This window comes from Papaver somniferum, chromosome 6 (genome assembly GCF_003573695.1).
Source record: "Papaver somniferum cultivar HN1 chromosome 6, ASM357369v1, whole genome shotgun sequence".
NCBI classification, from domain to species: Eukaryota; Viridiplantae; Streptophyta; class Magnoliopsida; order Ranunculales; family Papaveraceae; genus Papaver; species Papaver somniferum.
Window position 1 is genome coordinate 112,010,461 of NC_039363.1, and position 12,643 is coordinate 112,023,103.

Genomic DNA, 12,643 nt, shown 5'->3' on the forward strand with positions numbered 1-12,643 from the left:
GTATTTCTGCTAAAATTGTAGACCCCCAATCATAATTTGGTGCACTATCAAGATCTTCTAACAGTTCAAGCCAACCAACGTGAGCAACATTGGTTGAGTTAGGAACATTGTTTCGATTTTAGGATATTCATCTACGTTTTTTTTTGCCTTGAGCACTAGGGAACACTTCAACGCTGATACATGTATTCCATCTCATTACAACCCTTTATGATGTTCTCGTACAAGCACAAGGTAAGAAGCGTCTTCTATTTATCATTTGATATCCATTTGTTTTGGTTGAATGGTACAGGGGCTCCCACACCACTTGGAATTCCACAAATGAAATACAAATCAAGGGGGTTAATTTCTATGGAAAAAATGATACCATCTAATTGATTGTTTTGCATTACTTAACAGTTGCTTAAAAATGATAGAACTGGAATCATGATTTTGATTGCGAACAATAAATTGTCCTTGACCTAAATTCATCAAGTATGTTCATTAAGCTTAGTCATTATATTTCAAGAACTAATTACCAAGATAAACTTGACTCAAAGTTTTTGTATATGCATGATAGTTTAAGTTGTTATGCGACATCGTCTCATGGATAGAAAGATGAATGTAACTCGAGAAATAAGCGGTTCAGTCTTCACTTACCTTTTGTTGAAGAAGTTCACTAAAAGCTTCGGTTGATCCTCGCCTTCAAACGGTAGAACACAATGATGACTGCCGTGATGTCCGTTTCTCAACTACACTTTTATCCTTATCGGAGGCTTAACTAATTGTAAACTAGAAATCAAGATATACTTTTGACAACTAAATTTGACAATAAGCTTGAAACACTTGTGAGTTCGACCGAGCAATGCTCTAACAAATTGTGCTAAAATTATAGACCCCCAATCATAATTTGGTGCTGTCAAGATCTTGTAACACTTCAAGCCAACCAACGTGAGCAACAGTGGTTGATTTAGGAAAGAATGTCTGACCTAATAACCATAAGATAAACATTCTTTCGATTTCAGGATATTCATCTACATTTTTTTTGAGCCTTGAGCACTAAGAAACGCTTCAACGCTGATACATGTATTCCATCTCCTTTCAACCCTTTATGATCTTCTCGTACAAGTGATTCTGGAAACAAGGGAAAAAACGACTTTCGTTAACCATTTGACATCCATTCGTTTTGGTTGAATGGTACAGAGGCTCCCACACCACTTGAAATTCCACAAATAAAATACAAATCAAGTGGGGTAATTCCTATGACAAGAATGATACCATCTAATTTATTTGTTTTGCATTAATAAATAATTGTTTAAAAATAAATATTAACTTTAGTTAAACAAACTTACCAATTTCGAAGTCCATGAAATGGTACGTGTGCGTCGTAGCACACCATATTTCTACAATTATTCTCGTAAGCGTGCAATTGTATTTTCTGTGACTTACACAATTGAACTGACGCTAGGATAGTTATACACTCTCTCTGAAACCTCGATAAACAACATTTAAATTTTTGTATCCACCTCTCCTTTTATAATATGTGGACTGCTCTTGATGTCTCGACACATGACTAGTACCTAATTATGAAGCAGAGATTATACTCGGCGAAGCTAACTCTGCGACACAATTTTGAATATAATCGACACTTGTTGCAGGAGTCGGTATTTTTTCACTTTTCTGATCTCTTTTTTCCCTTAAGAAAACTCACGATGGTATAAAAACTGACCCGATTAAGAAAACTCACGATGGTAATTGTAAGGTGGTTACAGAATGTACCTTTCAACTTCAACGATGCTTTAAAACTCTTATTTTTTTCTTCTTCTGAAGGAACAGAAGCGGATGCTCCCAATTTCATATATTGATAAAATTTCTCACAAGAAACAAACACATCTTAATTGAAATACATGAACAAATACAACATATATGTATCCTAGAATACAACAAAATTACTAAATTCATGTAGTTCATTGAGGAAATCGATGCTATTTGAGGGAGGGTGTGAAGTTTCTGATTCCACCATTTGAATTGTTGTTCTTCATTGTGAACAAGTTTATCTTCTTCTTTAAGATTTGATGCTCCCATAACATAGGAGTAATATGCGTTGTTTATCCAAAACACGATCACATTCAAAAGCCAAGGATCTTCACAGTATGTAGATCTACGTCAAGCCAATGTAATTCGTCTTCGAAGATGTCTTTGAAACGAGTGCAATAATCGATAGAACCGCCTTGAAGGTTATATGAAATTGTTATAGCAACATAAAATAAGAAATCAAGATGACATACATAAATCATATGATTGATCAAAATATAAAAAAAACCCTAAAAATTATTGGAATAACAATTTGTTTTATTTAGGGGTGAGCATAAAAACCGGAACCGCGGATTTAACCCGTATCCGTCCGCAAAATTGCGGATTTCACCCAAACCGCAAGACGTATGGGCCGGATACGGGTGGGATTCTCAAATCCGCATGCGGTGCGGATGCGGTTGCGGTTGTCATTTGAAAACCGCGGATTACCGCAACCGTAGAAAAAAGCAAAGTTTTCTTATCTGAGTATGAACCTAGGCCCAAAAAGAAAGAAGTGAAGTTCTTTGATCACTTAGTTAACTAAATGAAATTAGGCCCAAAGAGAAAGAAGTAAAGTCCTTAAAACACTAACTGAATTTAGGCCCAACAAATAGAATCAAAACTAAGTTAACTAACTGAATACAATCGAAACTAAGTTAAGACACTAACTGAATTTAGGCCCAACAAGTACAATCAAAACTAGGTCAAATCCGCGGTTAATCCGCAACCGGCCCGTACAATCCGCGGATCCGCAAAGGTTAAATCCGCGGGTGATTGGGCCGGTCACGGTTCAATTTTGCAAATCCGCAACTTTGACGGTTCGGTTACGGGTGACCTCTAATCCGCAACCGTCCGTCCGTTACACACCCCTAGTTTTATCGAAAACTATAGAAACTAGGAATACAAACCTTAACGTAGATCTACATCACCGGTAACTTTCTGCTCTTAATATCTCTAGACTGTCAAACGACAAACAGTTTATCATCATGTAAATGTAAGTGTCCATTTTTTCTTTATTAACGAAAGTTCACGCAGAAGGCAGAAAACCCACTTTTCAAACGTGGGACCCACTAGATTTCACGTGACAAAATTAGAGGAGAACGGGGTGCAGTTTGAGAAAACTGTGGATATTTCCACGGCCATGATTATCAAATCATTTTCGTCTCGGTAGTCCATGAAACACATGATAGCAAAACTGCTGCCTTGGTGGGAAACAGAAAACTGACAAGTAGAGACCAGCGAGACGGCGGGAGGGATTTTTAGACCTCTCACTTTCTCTCTCTCTATCTAGAACTCAAATTTGTCACGTAGCGGAAGAAGATTCGTGCTGGATCTAGACTGGTGGTGGAATTTGGAGGGAATTCGAAGTTCATTCTTAGGATTGGAAGTGGAATTTGAATTAGGGAAGAGGGAGGAGATGTCTTACTCTGATAATTCAAGAGGATTAATTCTAGCAGTAATTTCAAGTGTTTTTGTAGGAGCTAGTTTCATTTTGAAGAAATTAGGTCTTAAAAGAGCTGCTGCTGCTGGTACACGAGCAGGTATACAATCCCAAATCCTCTTTTTTCTTTTTCATTTTACTGTGGAAATCTTAAAAATCTGGGGTTTTAAGCAAATTTATATAGTTTCTTGATTCTTCATTTTAAACCCTAATATTTGATAATTTTAGAAGATTTTTTATTTTGATATTTGAGTGACTAGTGGCTTAGATAGAAATAGAACTATATCTTAATTCGGTGTTAAAACATTTAGGCTTAATCGGTAGATGGTTGATTTCAGACGGAGTTCAAATTACTCGTACAAATGTAGCGACGATTAATATAGAGGTTGTGATGTAGGGGTGGGGGGATGAGTTGTAAGATGAAAGGAATTCTTTTATTAAAACCACATTGGGTATTCTTCATGCATCTTAAATTTTATTAAATTTATGCCACTGAAACTTCTTCACTTTTTCGTAAGCATTGCTCTAATAATCAACCATTTATCCCTATACTAGCTAGCAACAGTAAAAAGTGATTTGGAAACATGTTTAATGTTATTATGGAGAGGTGTCATAGTGGGCATTAAGTGTTCCAAATGTATGAATCATTTGGTGGTGAACCTTATTTAAGAACACCATAATAGATGAATTTTGCATTATGGTTTTAATCAATGTTTCTTACCGTAAATGAATGTCTTTTATTAGTTTTTGGAGCATCATTATAAGAATCCACAGAATTGTTGTTGTTTGCTTCGTGATATGCTTGTCATTTACCAGGGACCACACTTTTCTTAAGCAGATTCTTATTATGCTGGCTTGATTTTTGTATTGTAGGAGTTGGTGGATACACTTACTTACTAGAGCCTCTTTGGTGGGCAGGGATGATAACAAGTAAGCCTGTCGTCATGGAAGTAATTTTCTTTTCTTACATTTTCTTTTCTCTCGCTGTTCTCATGAATACTTTATCTTGTGAATGTTTACTTATCTTGCAATTGGTAAATTTCCAGTGATTGTTGGAGAGGTTGCAAATTTTGTTGCATATATTTTTGCTCCAGCTGTTCTGGTGACCCCCCTTGGCGCATTAAGTATAATTGTAAGGTATTAAACAAACGTTCCATGGCTTTGTTAGATAAGTTTCCAAATACAACTTTTAGATCTAATCTTCTATATTATTCCATGAATCTGTAGTGCTGTTTTAGCACACTTCTTGCTGAAGGAGCCTCTGAAGAAAATGGGACTTCTCGGATGTGTGTCTTGCATTGTTGGTTCGGTTGTGATTGTGATCCATGCACCTCAGGAGCATACTCCAAGCTCTGTACAAGAAATTTGGAGCCTCGCAGTTCAACCTGGTACCTTCTTTTGAGGCTTATGCATACTTTATATCCTCGATTTGCGTTTTCACTAATATTTTGTTCCCCACATGCTTTTGCAGCATTTCTGTTGTATGCAGGGGCTATTGTAGCTATAGCGTTAGCTCTTATGTTGTACTTTGAACCTCGTTATGGGCAGACAAATGTTCTTGTTTATGTTGGCATTTGTTCTTTAATGGGTTCAATGACGGTATGGTTACAGAGATCGTTGAGCTGCTAGCTTGTTAGTTATGTGATTGAGTTTTGATCTTACATGTTGATAATACAGGTCATGAGCATAAAAGCCATCGGTATTGCAATGAAGCTCACACTTGAGGGGATAAGTCAGCTATCATATCCCCAGACCTGGTTTTTCTTTACAGTTGCAGTCATCTGTGTCATTACACAGTTAAATTACTTGAACAAGGTAGAACCAATTATTTTATACAGTTATCTTGGAAGCTTTATTTTGCATCTAATGGTCACTTAATATGTCTACTTTAGTAGGCCATCACAAATGACTAATTATTTTTTCTTACTTATAACTAAATTACATCAGATGGGATGACTACATCATTTCAGTAGATAGAATACTGTTTAACTTTTCATTTCTTTTGAGGCATCCTGCTATGCCTGAATGTGTATCTGGTTTATCAGTATTTTGAGGGCCACCTTGCTTGAAATGTTTGACAACCCATATTTTTATTGAGGATTCCTATCAGCTATTGCATATTGTCAGGAACCCATACATATGTTCACAGTTTGTTTCACAGAGAAATGTTTTACACTGGTAGCTTTGACTGTTTTGCGCATGTCGAAGGTAGAAATTTCACATAGTCGTCTGATTCTTGTTGCATGATTGCATCCCTGTTTCAGGCTTTGGATACCTTCAACACAGCAATAGTTTCTCCAGTTTATTATGTATCATTTACCACGCTGACAATCATTGCAAGCGCAATTATGTTTAAGGTATTCAAAGATTATTTGTTCTCCCGTGTACACCTTCGTAATTACTTCTGGATATCAATGGTTTAAAGTTTGTTGGTTACCATTTATGTCATGTGCAGGATTGGTGTGGTCAGGATGCAAGCAGCATAGCCTCTGAGATATGTGGATTTGTTACCATACTTTGTGGCACTATGATACTGCATTCCACCAGAGAGCAAGAACCAACTCCAACTGGTATGTATAACCATGATGCTGCTCTTGCTATATTTACTTGAGTCACTTAACAGTCAGGAATATGAGAAACAAGACTGATTACAACTCAAAACACTCCAGCCTTTGAGACTCTCTTTCCATGGATTCCGCCTGAGATAAGAGTGTCATATGTTAGTTGGTCCATTTTCTGATATAGGTAAGTGTGGGGAGTTAGGAATTTCTTTCCATGGGTTGCACCTGAGATAAGGGTCCCCAGTTAGTCTGGTCTATTATCTTGACATTGGTCATTGTAGTAACCCATCCATCAAATCCTTCATTAGAAAATGATTGTTTGGTTACTTCAGCTTTGGCCTAGGGGATGTGAGATCTAGATAAAGTGAATGAGTGATTTGTCCCACCCGTTAACTGTGTGTGTGCTATAGAGCTACCTTGAGAGCATAGTTGAATGAAATAGCAAATGAAACAAGAGAGTGATTATAAGAAAAAATGAACCTAGTTTTTTTTTTTTTTTGAAGCATAAATAAACCTAGTTGGTAACAATATAGGACTAAGGTAAAATGCTAAGCTTAGTGTTGACTGAAGTTTGTTAGTGTCAGCATTCTGGTCCCTCCATTCCCGAAAATGATATATAACCCCCACTCCCTTCCCCCACTCCTTTCCCCTACCTATGTGTCAAGCATCTATCGGTTAAATCCAATAATGATGGGACCCCCTGCTAATCTCAATCCAGGGATCAAGGGCTAAGAACGATGACACCTAATGGGGGAAGTGTAGCACCTTCGATCCATTCCTTTTAATAAAGCTGGATACGCTTGCAGGTCTTCAATAGCATTAAGAGTACGATGATTTTGCTGAACTGTAGATATCTTAGTCATAAGAAAGTTAGAATCTTGTTTGAATTTTTGATTGAATAGTACAACGTATGCTTGTGTTTCCTTGTGCAGTTAAGATCTTGCTATTCCAGTTTTGTGCGCATTGAATCTCATAATTGTTCTTGGTTGATGCAGGCATTATCTCATGGTACACCAGTGAGTCAGACAAGGACGATCATTTCATCAGCTTGCGGAGTTCAAGCTACTTGGAATCATAATCCCTCGAGAAATTCTTGTATCAAGTACTTGACAAAGTTAGATTCTTTTTTGTAGTACAAAGTCACAATCTTCATGTATAAAAGTAGTTGTAACTTGTAAGTGTAATCCATTGTATTTGTACATAATCTGTGCCTTGGGCCATCCAAACAACAGATCCAGAAGTGAGTCATGTAACATATCTTCATGAAAAGGTTATAGCTCGATTACATAATATGTACCTGTGCAAAGGTGTGTCACTGCAGAGTTAGGTGAGACAGAAAATCTTGATAGTGCGTAAAAGTGTCATGAGACAGAATTTTAGTGAACCCTGATTTTGGGCATACCTAAATCTTTCTAGGCATATAAAACAATAGTCCCATCTTGGGTGACCTTATAAGGGGTACCCTATAGGTAGTTCAATTACCTATATACCCTTAATACAAAAATCTAAAATCAGTTTTCTAAAAAATCAAAATCAGTTTCCCTTAACATCTCTTCTTCCTCCTCCTCCTCTAGCCGAACTCTTCCCCCTCCTGAGAAAAAAAAAATTCATCATCGTGATTAATTGTCGATTCGTAAAAATTTGATCGTCGATTAAACTCAACCACATAATGACTCGTACAAAGAAAAGCAGGGACTAGGCAAACCAAATCGTCTACTAATCCATCAATTGAAGAAGAAGAACCAATTGAAGATGAAGGTGTAGAAACTGAAAATCAACCACCAATTGAACCAACTGCATCTCCAACTCCGGAAATGAGGATAAGAAAGTAAGTTTTACAAACCCAATCTCGTATTTGTTGTTTTTCATCGATTAAATGACGGTTACAGTGTTGGGTTCGGCTCAAAATTGAGTTGCGTTTTCAGCCGAACTGTTCTTCACAAAAGCTTCCTGTAAGTGTATGAACAGTTCGGCATGAAATTTCATGAAATTTCAAGCCGAACCTAGTCACAGATAGAGATGCATAGGGGTTCGGCGTATTCGATAATCATAATTTGTGCCGAACCTAGCACACTTACGAGGTTCGGCTATTACGATATTCTCAATATGCGCCGAACCAATAACAATATTTTAACCCAAAAAATAACAAATTGATGTTCGGCTTATACGATTTTCGAAATATAAGCCGAACCAGTAATTATTTTTTTCCGGGCTATTCAGGATGTTGTTCGGCTTACTATGAAACTTTCATATAAGCCGAACTAGTGTCTAGCAAAAGGGTTGGAATTGAAAATTATAGGTTCGGCGCATGCAGTAAACAAACTCAGTGAACCGAACCGTTCATCAATTGGTAGATTCGGCTCATAGATGTGAGCCGAACCTCAACTTGTTTCGCCGAAACATGATCCAAAAAATCATCTAAACAACCTTTATAATTCTGAAAATTATCTTAATCACTAAACAAAATATTTAATCACTAATCAATATTACTAAAACTAATACGTAAAGGGCAGATTTGACGTTAAAAGAAAATTTGGGTTAAGGGGTAATCTGATTTTGCTATTTCACAACCTTTATTTTGTCTTTATGCAGTATGCCTAGTAAGATTTCAGTATGCCAAAATCAGGGTTCATTTTAGTACCCCACAAATGCGTACTAGATTTGGACAGCTGCATCTAGTTTCCTGATCAAGAAACTCCGATGTTCGGTCTTGGTAAAGCCATTCCTTGGATATTTTCATCTCATACAAAATTTTCAGACAAGTATTCTTTTTCCGCAAGGATTTTTTTACCTACGGCACTACGAATCTAAACACTACTCATCTTAGCCGTCAATTTCACCAGCTTCGAATCAACGCTAAATTAAGAAAGTCTAGATATCTTTTCCTTCTATTAACCGTCCATTCTAGGGCACACAACAAATTTCCATCCACAGAAGAAAGAGAGAGAGAGAGTTTAGAGAGAGAGAGAGAGAGTTTAGAGAGAGAGAGAGAGAGTTTAGAGAGACAAGCAACCATGGCGACGACTACAGTATCAGCTTGGGGAAAACCAGGAGCATGGGCATTAGAAGCAGAAGAAAACGATGCAGCAGAAGAATTGATTCAACAACAAGAGAAAGAAAAAGAGAAGGAAAAGAGCAAGCTTTTCAGGTTTAGTCATCAACAGAAAGAAGAACAACAGCCGCTAGCTGATTTCCCATCACTATCAGCAGCAGTAGCAACAAAAACCAAGAAGAAGAAAGCAGTTCCGATATCACTTTCTGAATTCCAAACTGGATCCAAGAATTCATCATCTCAACCAGGTTTAACAACTGATGAGCTTCGTTCGCTACCAACTCGTCCTAGAGAACGTACAGCTGAAGAGCTTGAACGTGATTCAGGTCGTTTGGGTGGTGGATTCCGTTCTTATGGAGGTCATAGAGAAGAAAGATCTGATGAATCTAGGGGTAGAAGCGGAGGAGGGTTTAGGGATAGGGAGAATACTAAAGATTCTGGTCCGTCTAGGGCTGATGAGTCTGGTGATTGGGGTTCTAAGAAACCAGTTGGAGGATTTGAGAGGAGAGAAAGAGGTACTGGTGGTGGATTTTTTGATTCACAATCTAGGGCTGATGAAACTGATGATTGGGGTGCCGCTAAGAGATCAGCTGGACCTCCTTCTTTTGAGAGGAGAGAAAGAGGTGCTGGTGGTGGATTTCCAGATACAGGGTCTAGAGCTGATGAATCTGATAGTTGGGTGACGAATAAGAGCAGGGTTTCTTCAATGGCTCCACCGCGAAGAGCTGGTGGAGGATTTGAGAGGGAGAGAAGAGATGGGTTTGGGTTTCAGAATGAGAATTCTAATGGAGGTGGTCCAGATTCAGATACGTGGGGGAAGAAGAGAGAAGAAGTGTCATCTCCTACTGGGATGGGTTATGGAGCAAGGCCTAAACTTGTTTTGAAGCCAAGGACTCTTTCACCTACTAATGGAGAAGAACAACCTGGAACCGTGACCAAAACTAAGGGTTCAAATCCGTTTGGAGATGCTAGACCAAGAGAGGAAATCTTGGAATCAAAAGGTCAGGATTGGAAGAAGATGGATGAGCAATTTGATTCCATCAAGATTAAAGAAAACAGTTCTAATGGGACTGGTCCAACTGATGGGTCATCTTCTTTTGGAAAGAAGAGTTATGGTAATGGCAATGGAAGTGAAAGAGAGAGGAGCTGGAGGAAGCCTGGATCTCGTGATGTCTCACCTCCTCCAAGGTTTGATCATTAACCCAATTGCGTGATTTTTTTGTGTTTATTTAGCATCCAAGTATGCCAGAAATTGAATGATTTTGTTTAATTTTTTTTTCCAAATAAACTTCTGAATTTGGTACACCTTTATTATATTGGGTTGCTTTAAGAAGTAGGTTATATAGATATTGATCGCTTTTGATGGGCTACATTTAGCTTATTTATATGTTTTTTTTATAGCTGTTTCCATCTATGGACCTCTTTGATTTTGTCTTCTCTTCTCTCAAATTTGTAGAGGCAACCAGTAATTGTTAGTGTAGGCACTTTGTTATATGTTGAAACATTGTAAATTAGCATAATTGGGAAAGAATTCCATTCAAAAAACCTTTTTATTGCTTGAGCTTTTTGCGTTGAGTTATTGGACCAAATCATGGTTAGTTTCGTATGAGCCATGCGCCCTTGCCTAAATTCTCAAATAATCCCAATTTACCTGTGCAACTGGCCAACTGCAATCAAATCTTTAGCCCATTCCGAATATGCTGGCTGATTAGCAACATTACTAGTGTTTGTGTACAGAAATAGCAAAAGTAACTTTACTTGCATATGTTTGTATGTCTGATAAATGTGAATATCAGTTCTCTCGGATTAATGCCTTTGAACTGGTACTTCAAATCTGTACGTGTCTATGTGAGGAACAGTCGTGACTTATTAGCTATCCTGGCATCACATAGAGCCACATCCAAGACATCTGGAACAAACAATGATCATACTTGCCTTTGCAATCTTGTTCCGGGAAATGTTCATTTTGTTCCTTTTCCCCGGTGCTTCCAGAACCACTTTGAGGAGTAAAGATAGAAAGGAAGTTTAGCAAGTGTTTCAAGGCGATGCTATTAGTTATAGATAGTGTCTATTCTCTTGGGTGGTTCGGTGACATAATATTTATTTGCACTCTGGTACTAATTTTTCTCTGCATCATGTTTGACTCATAGATGCCATACATCTGCTATTGCTGAATGGTTTAACATATTTTTATGCTTTTACATTCTAGCTTTGAGTAACTACTGACGTAAATTTGGGTTTCAGTGCCGAGGTAGAGAATGACGATGGAGGTGTTGCTGCTGAAACTGAAACCGAAATTGCAAGCTGAAGAGAGAGATGACACAAACGATATGTATCAAGAGAGACAATTAGCATGACATCTTGTCATTTTTTTCATATATATACTTTATTATTTAGTTATTCAGTAGAGTTACTTTGGAAATTTTGATAGCATCCATGATCTTGCTAATGTTACCCTAAAAGGAGTTGTTTGTAGTAGAGACAATTATTTATTTTTCTTTTTCTCATTGCAACTTATTATACAAGTTTTGGGGCAATCTTCGCTGTGGCTACCATAGGGTACCAAACTCCTAATCTAGTGAAAAATGATACCCCTGTATTTGATATTCGACCGGATTGTTATTTGATATTTGATGGGACTGGGATTGTTTGCGTACAAACAATAAGTAGTTTTAGGGTGCTTTTCCAACCTAGCTATTGGAAATCCCATGGTGTAGGTTCAAAAAGACCTCTAAGTTGTGAAGTAGTAATATTTACTACAAACACCCAAGAATGATCGCTCTATTTCTTACTTCGGTGATGTCGTACAACCATATGAATGAACCCCTTTTTAGCTTCATCAGTTTCCTAACTTTATTCTTTGGGCAACTGAATGTCCATATTATGGGTACCGAACATGGGGAATATTGCATTGTGGTCCGTGGGTTATAACCCCAAAGGTGTGACTATCGATTCACAAAAAATCCATCAATGCAAAATTAACACAAAAATCCAAATAACCTAAACAGTCTATACCCGTCTTCTAATTTCAACCCAAATAACCTGAACAGTCTATATCCGTTCTCTAATTTCAACCCAAATGACGGAACAAAAAACTAGCGAATGCAAATTAGGTTTCAACATATCTCTTCAATTATTACGGACATTAATATTCTCCTTTCTATTTTCCTCAAATTCAAAAATACCATGTATGCGAAAATTATCCTCAGCTTTTTGATTCTCTCTTCTTCAATTCTTACTTCAATCAAAAGATTCAAAACCATTTTCTTAACCATAACCTTAAATCAAACCATCTTTTTAACCTAATTTGTGACCTAAATCGAAAAATGGAAACAAAAATACAAAATGGCGAAGAAACAAGATTAACAAAAGAAAAAGAAAAACTTAAGAAAATCGTGAAAAAAACTACAAAAAGTAAACCAAAGAAAAAAGCTACAAAAAGGTAAAAAAACCTCCAAAAACTTAAAAAAATCGTATCAGTTAATTATGACAAAATTGATTTCTTTTTTTTGACAGCAAAAGATGAATTAATTAAAAAGA

At 37.2% G+C, this 12,643-nt stretch overlaps 2 protein-coding genes across 2 annotated transcripts; both read left to right on the top strand.

Annotated features, from left to right (window-relative positions):
• The first annotated feature begins 3,309 nt into the window (after positions 1–3,309).
• On the top strand, positions 3,310–7,353 carry LOC113286053 (probable magnesium transporter NIPA6). The gene is made up of 9 exons (XM_026534772.1): positions 3,310–3,590; positions 4,364–4,420; positions 4,537–4,627; positions 4,718–4,878; positions 4,962–5,089; positions 5,168–5,305; positions 5,755–5,847; positions 5,946–6,060; positions 7,047–7,353. The coding sequence occupies exons 1-9, from the start codon at positions 3,467–3,469 to the stop codon at positions 7,127–7,129; spliced, it is 990 nt and encodes a 329-aa protein (XP_026390557.1). The 5' UTR covers positions 3,310–3,466; the 3' UTR covers positions 7,130–7,353.
• Positions 7,354–8,962: 1,609 nt separating this feature from the next.
• Positions 8,963–11,711, top strand: LOC113288878 (eukaryotic translation initiation factor 4B3-like). Its single transcript, XM_026538013.1, has 2 exons — positions 8,963–10,291; positions 11,348–11,711. Exons 1-2 carry the CDS (start codon positions 9,066–9,068, stop codon positions 11,409–11,411), a joined length of 1,290 nt encoding a protein of 429 aa, XP_026393798.1. The 5' UTR covers positions 8,963–9,065; the 3' UTR covers positions 11,412–11,711.
• Positions 11,712–12,643: the final 932 nt, after the last annotated feature.

Excerpts from the sequence above, each read along its gene's own strand:
- LOC113288878 (XM_026538013.1), top strand. The coding sequence starts at position 9,066 with ATGGCGACGACTACAGTATCAGCTTGGGGAAAACCAGGAGCATGGGCA. Across the intron at positions 10,292-11,347 it reads GATGTCTCACCTCCTCCAAG|TGCCGAGGTAGAGAATGACG; the intron begins GTTTGATCATTA and ends TTTGGGTTTCAG.
- LOC113286053 (XM_026534772.1), top strand. The coding sequence starts at position 3,467 with ATGTCTTACTCTGATAATTCAAGAGGATTAATTCTAGCAGTAATTTCA. Across the intron at positions 4,628-4,717 it reads GCATTAAGTATAATTGTAAG|TGCTGTTTTAGCACACTTCT; the intron begins GTATTAAACAAA and ends ATGAATCTGTAG. Across the intron at positions 5,090-5,167 it reads CTTTAATGGGTTCAATGACG|GTCATGAGCATAAAAGCCAT; the intron begins GTATGGTTACAG and ends TTGATAATACAG.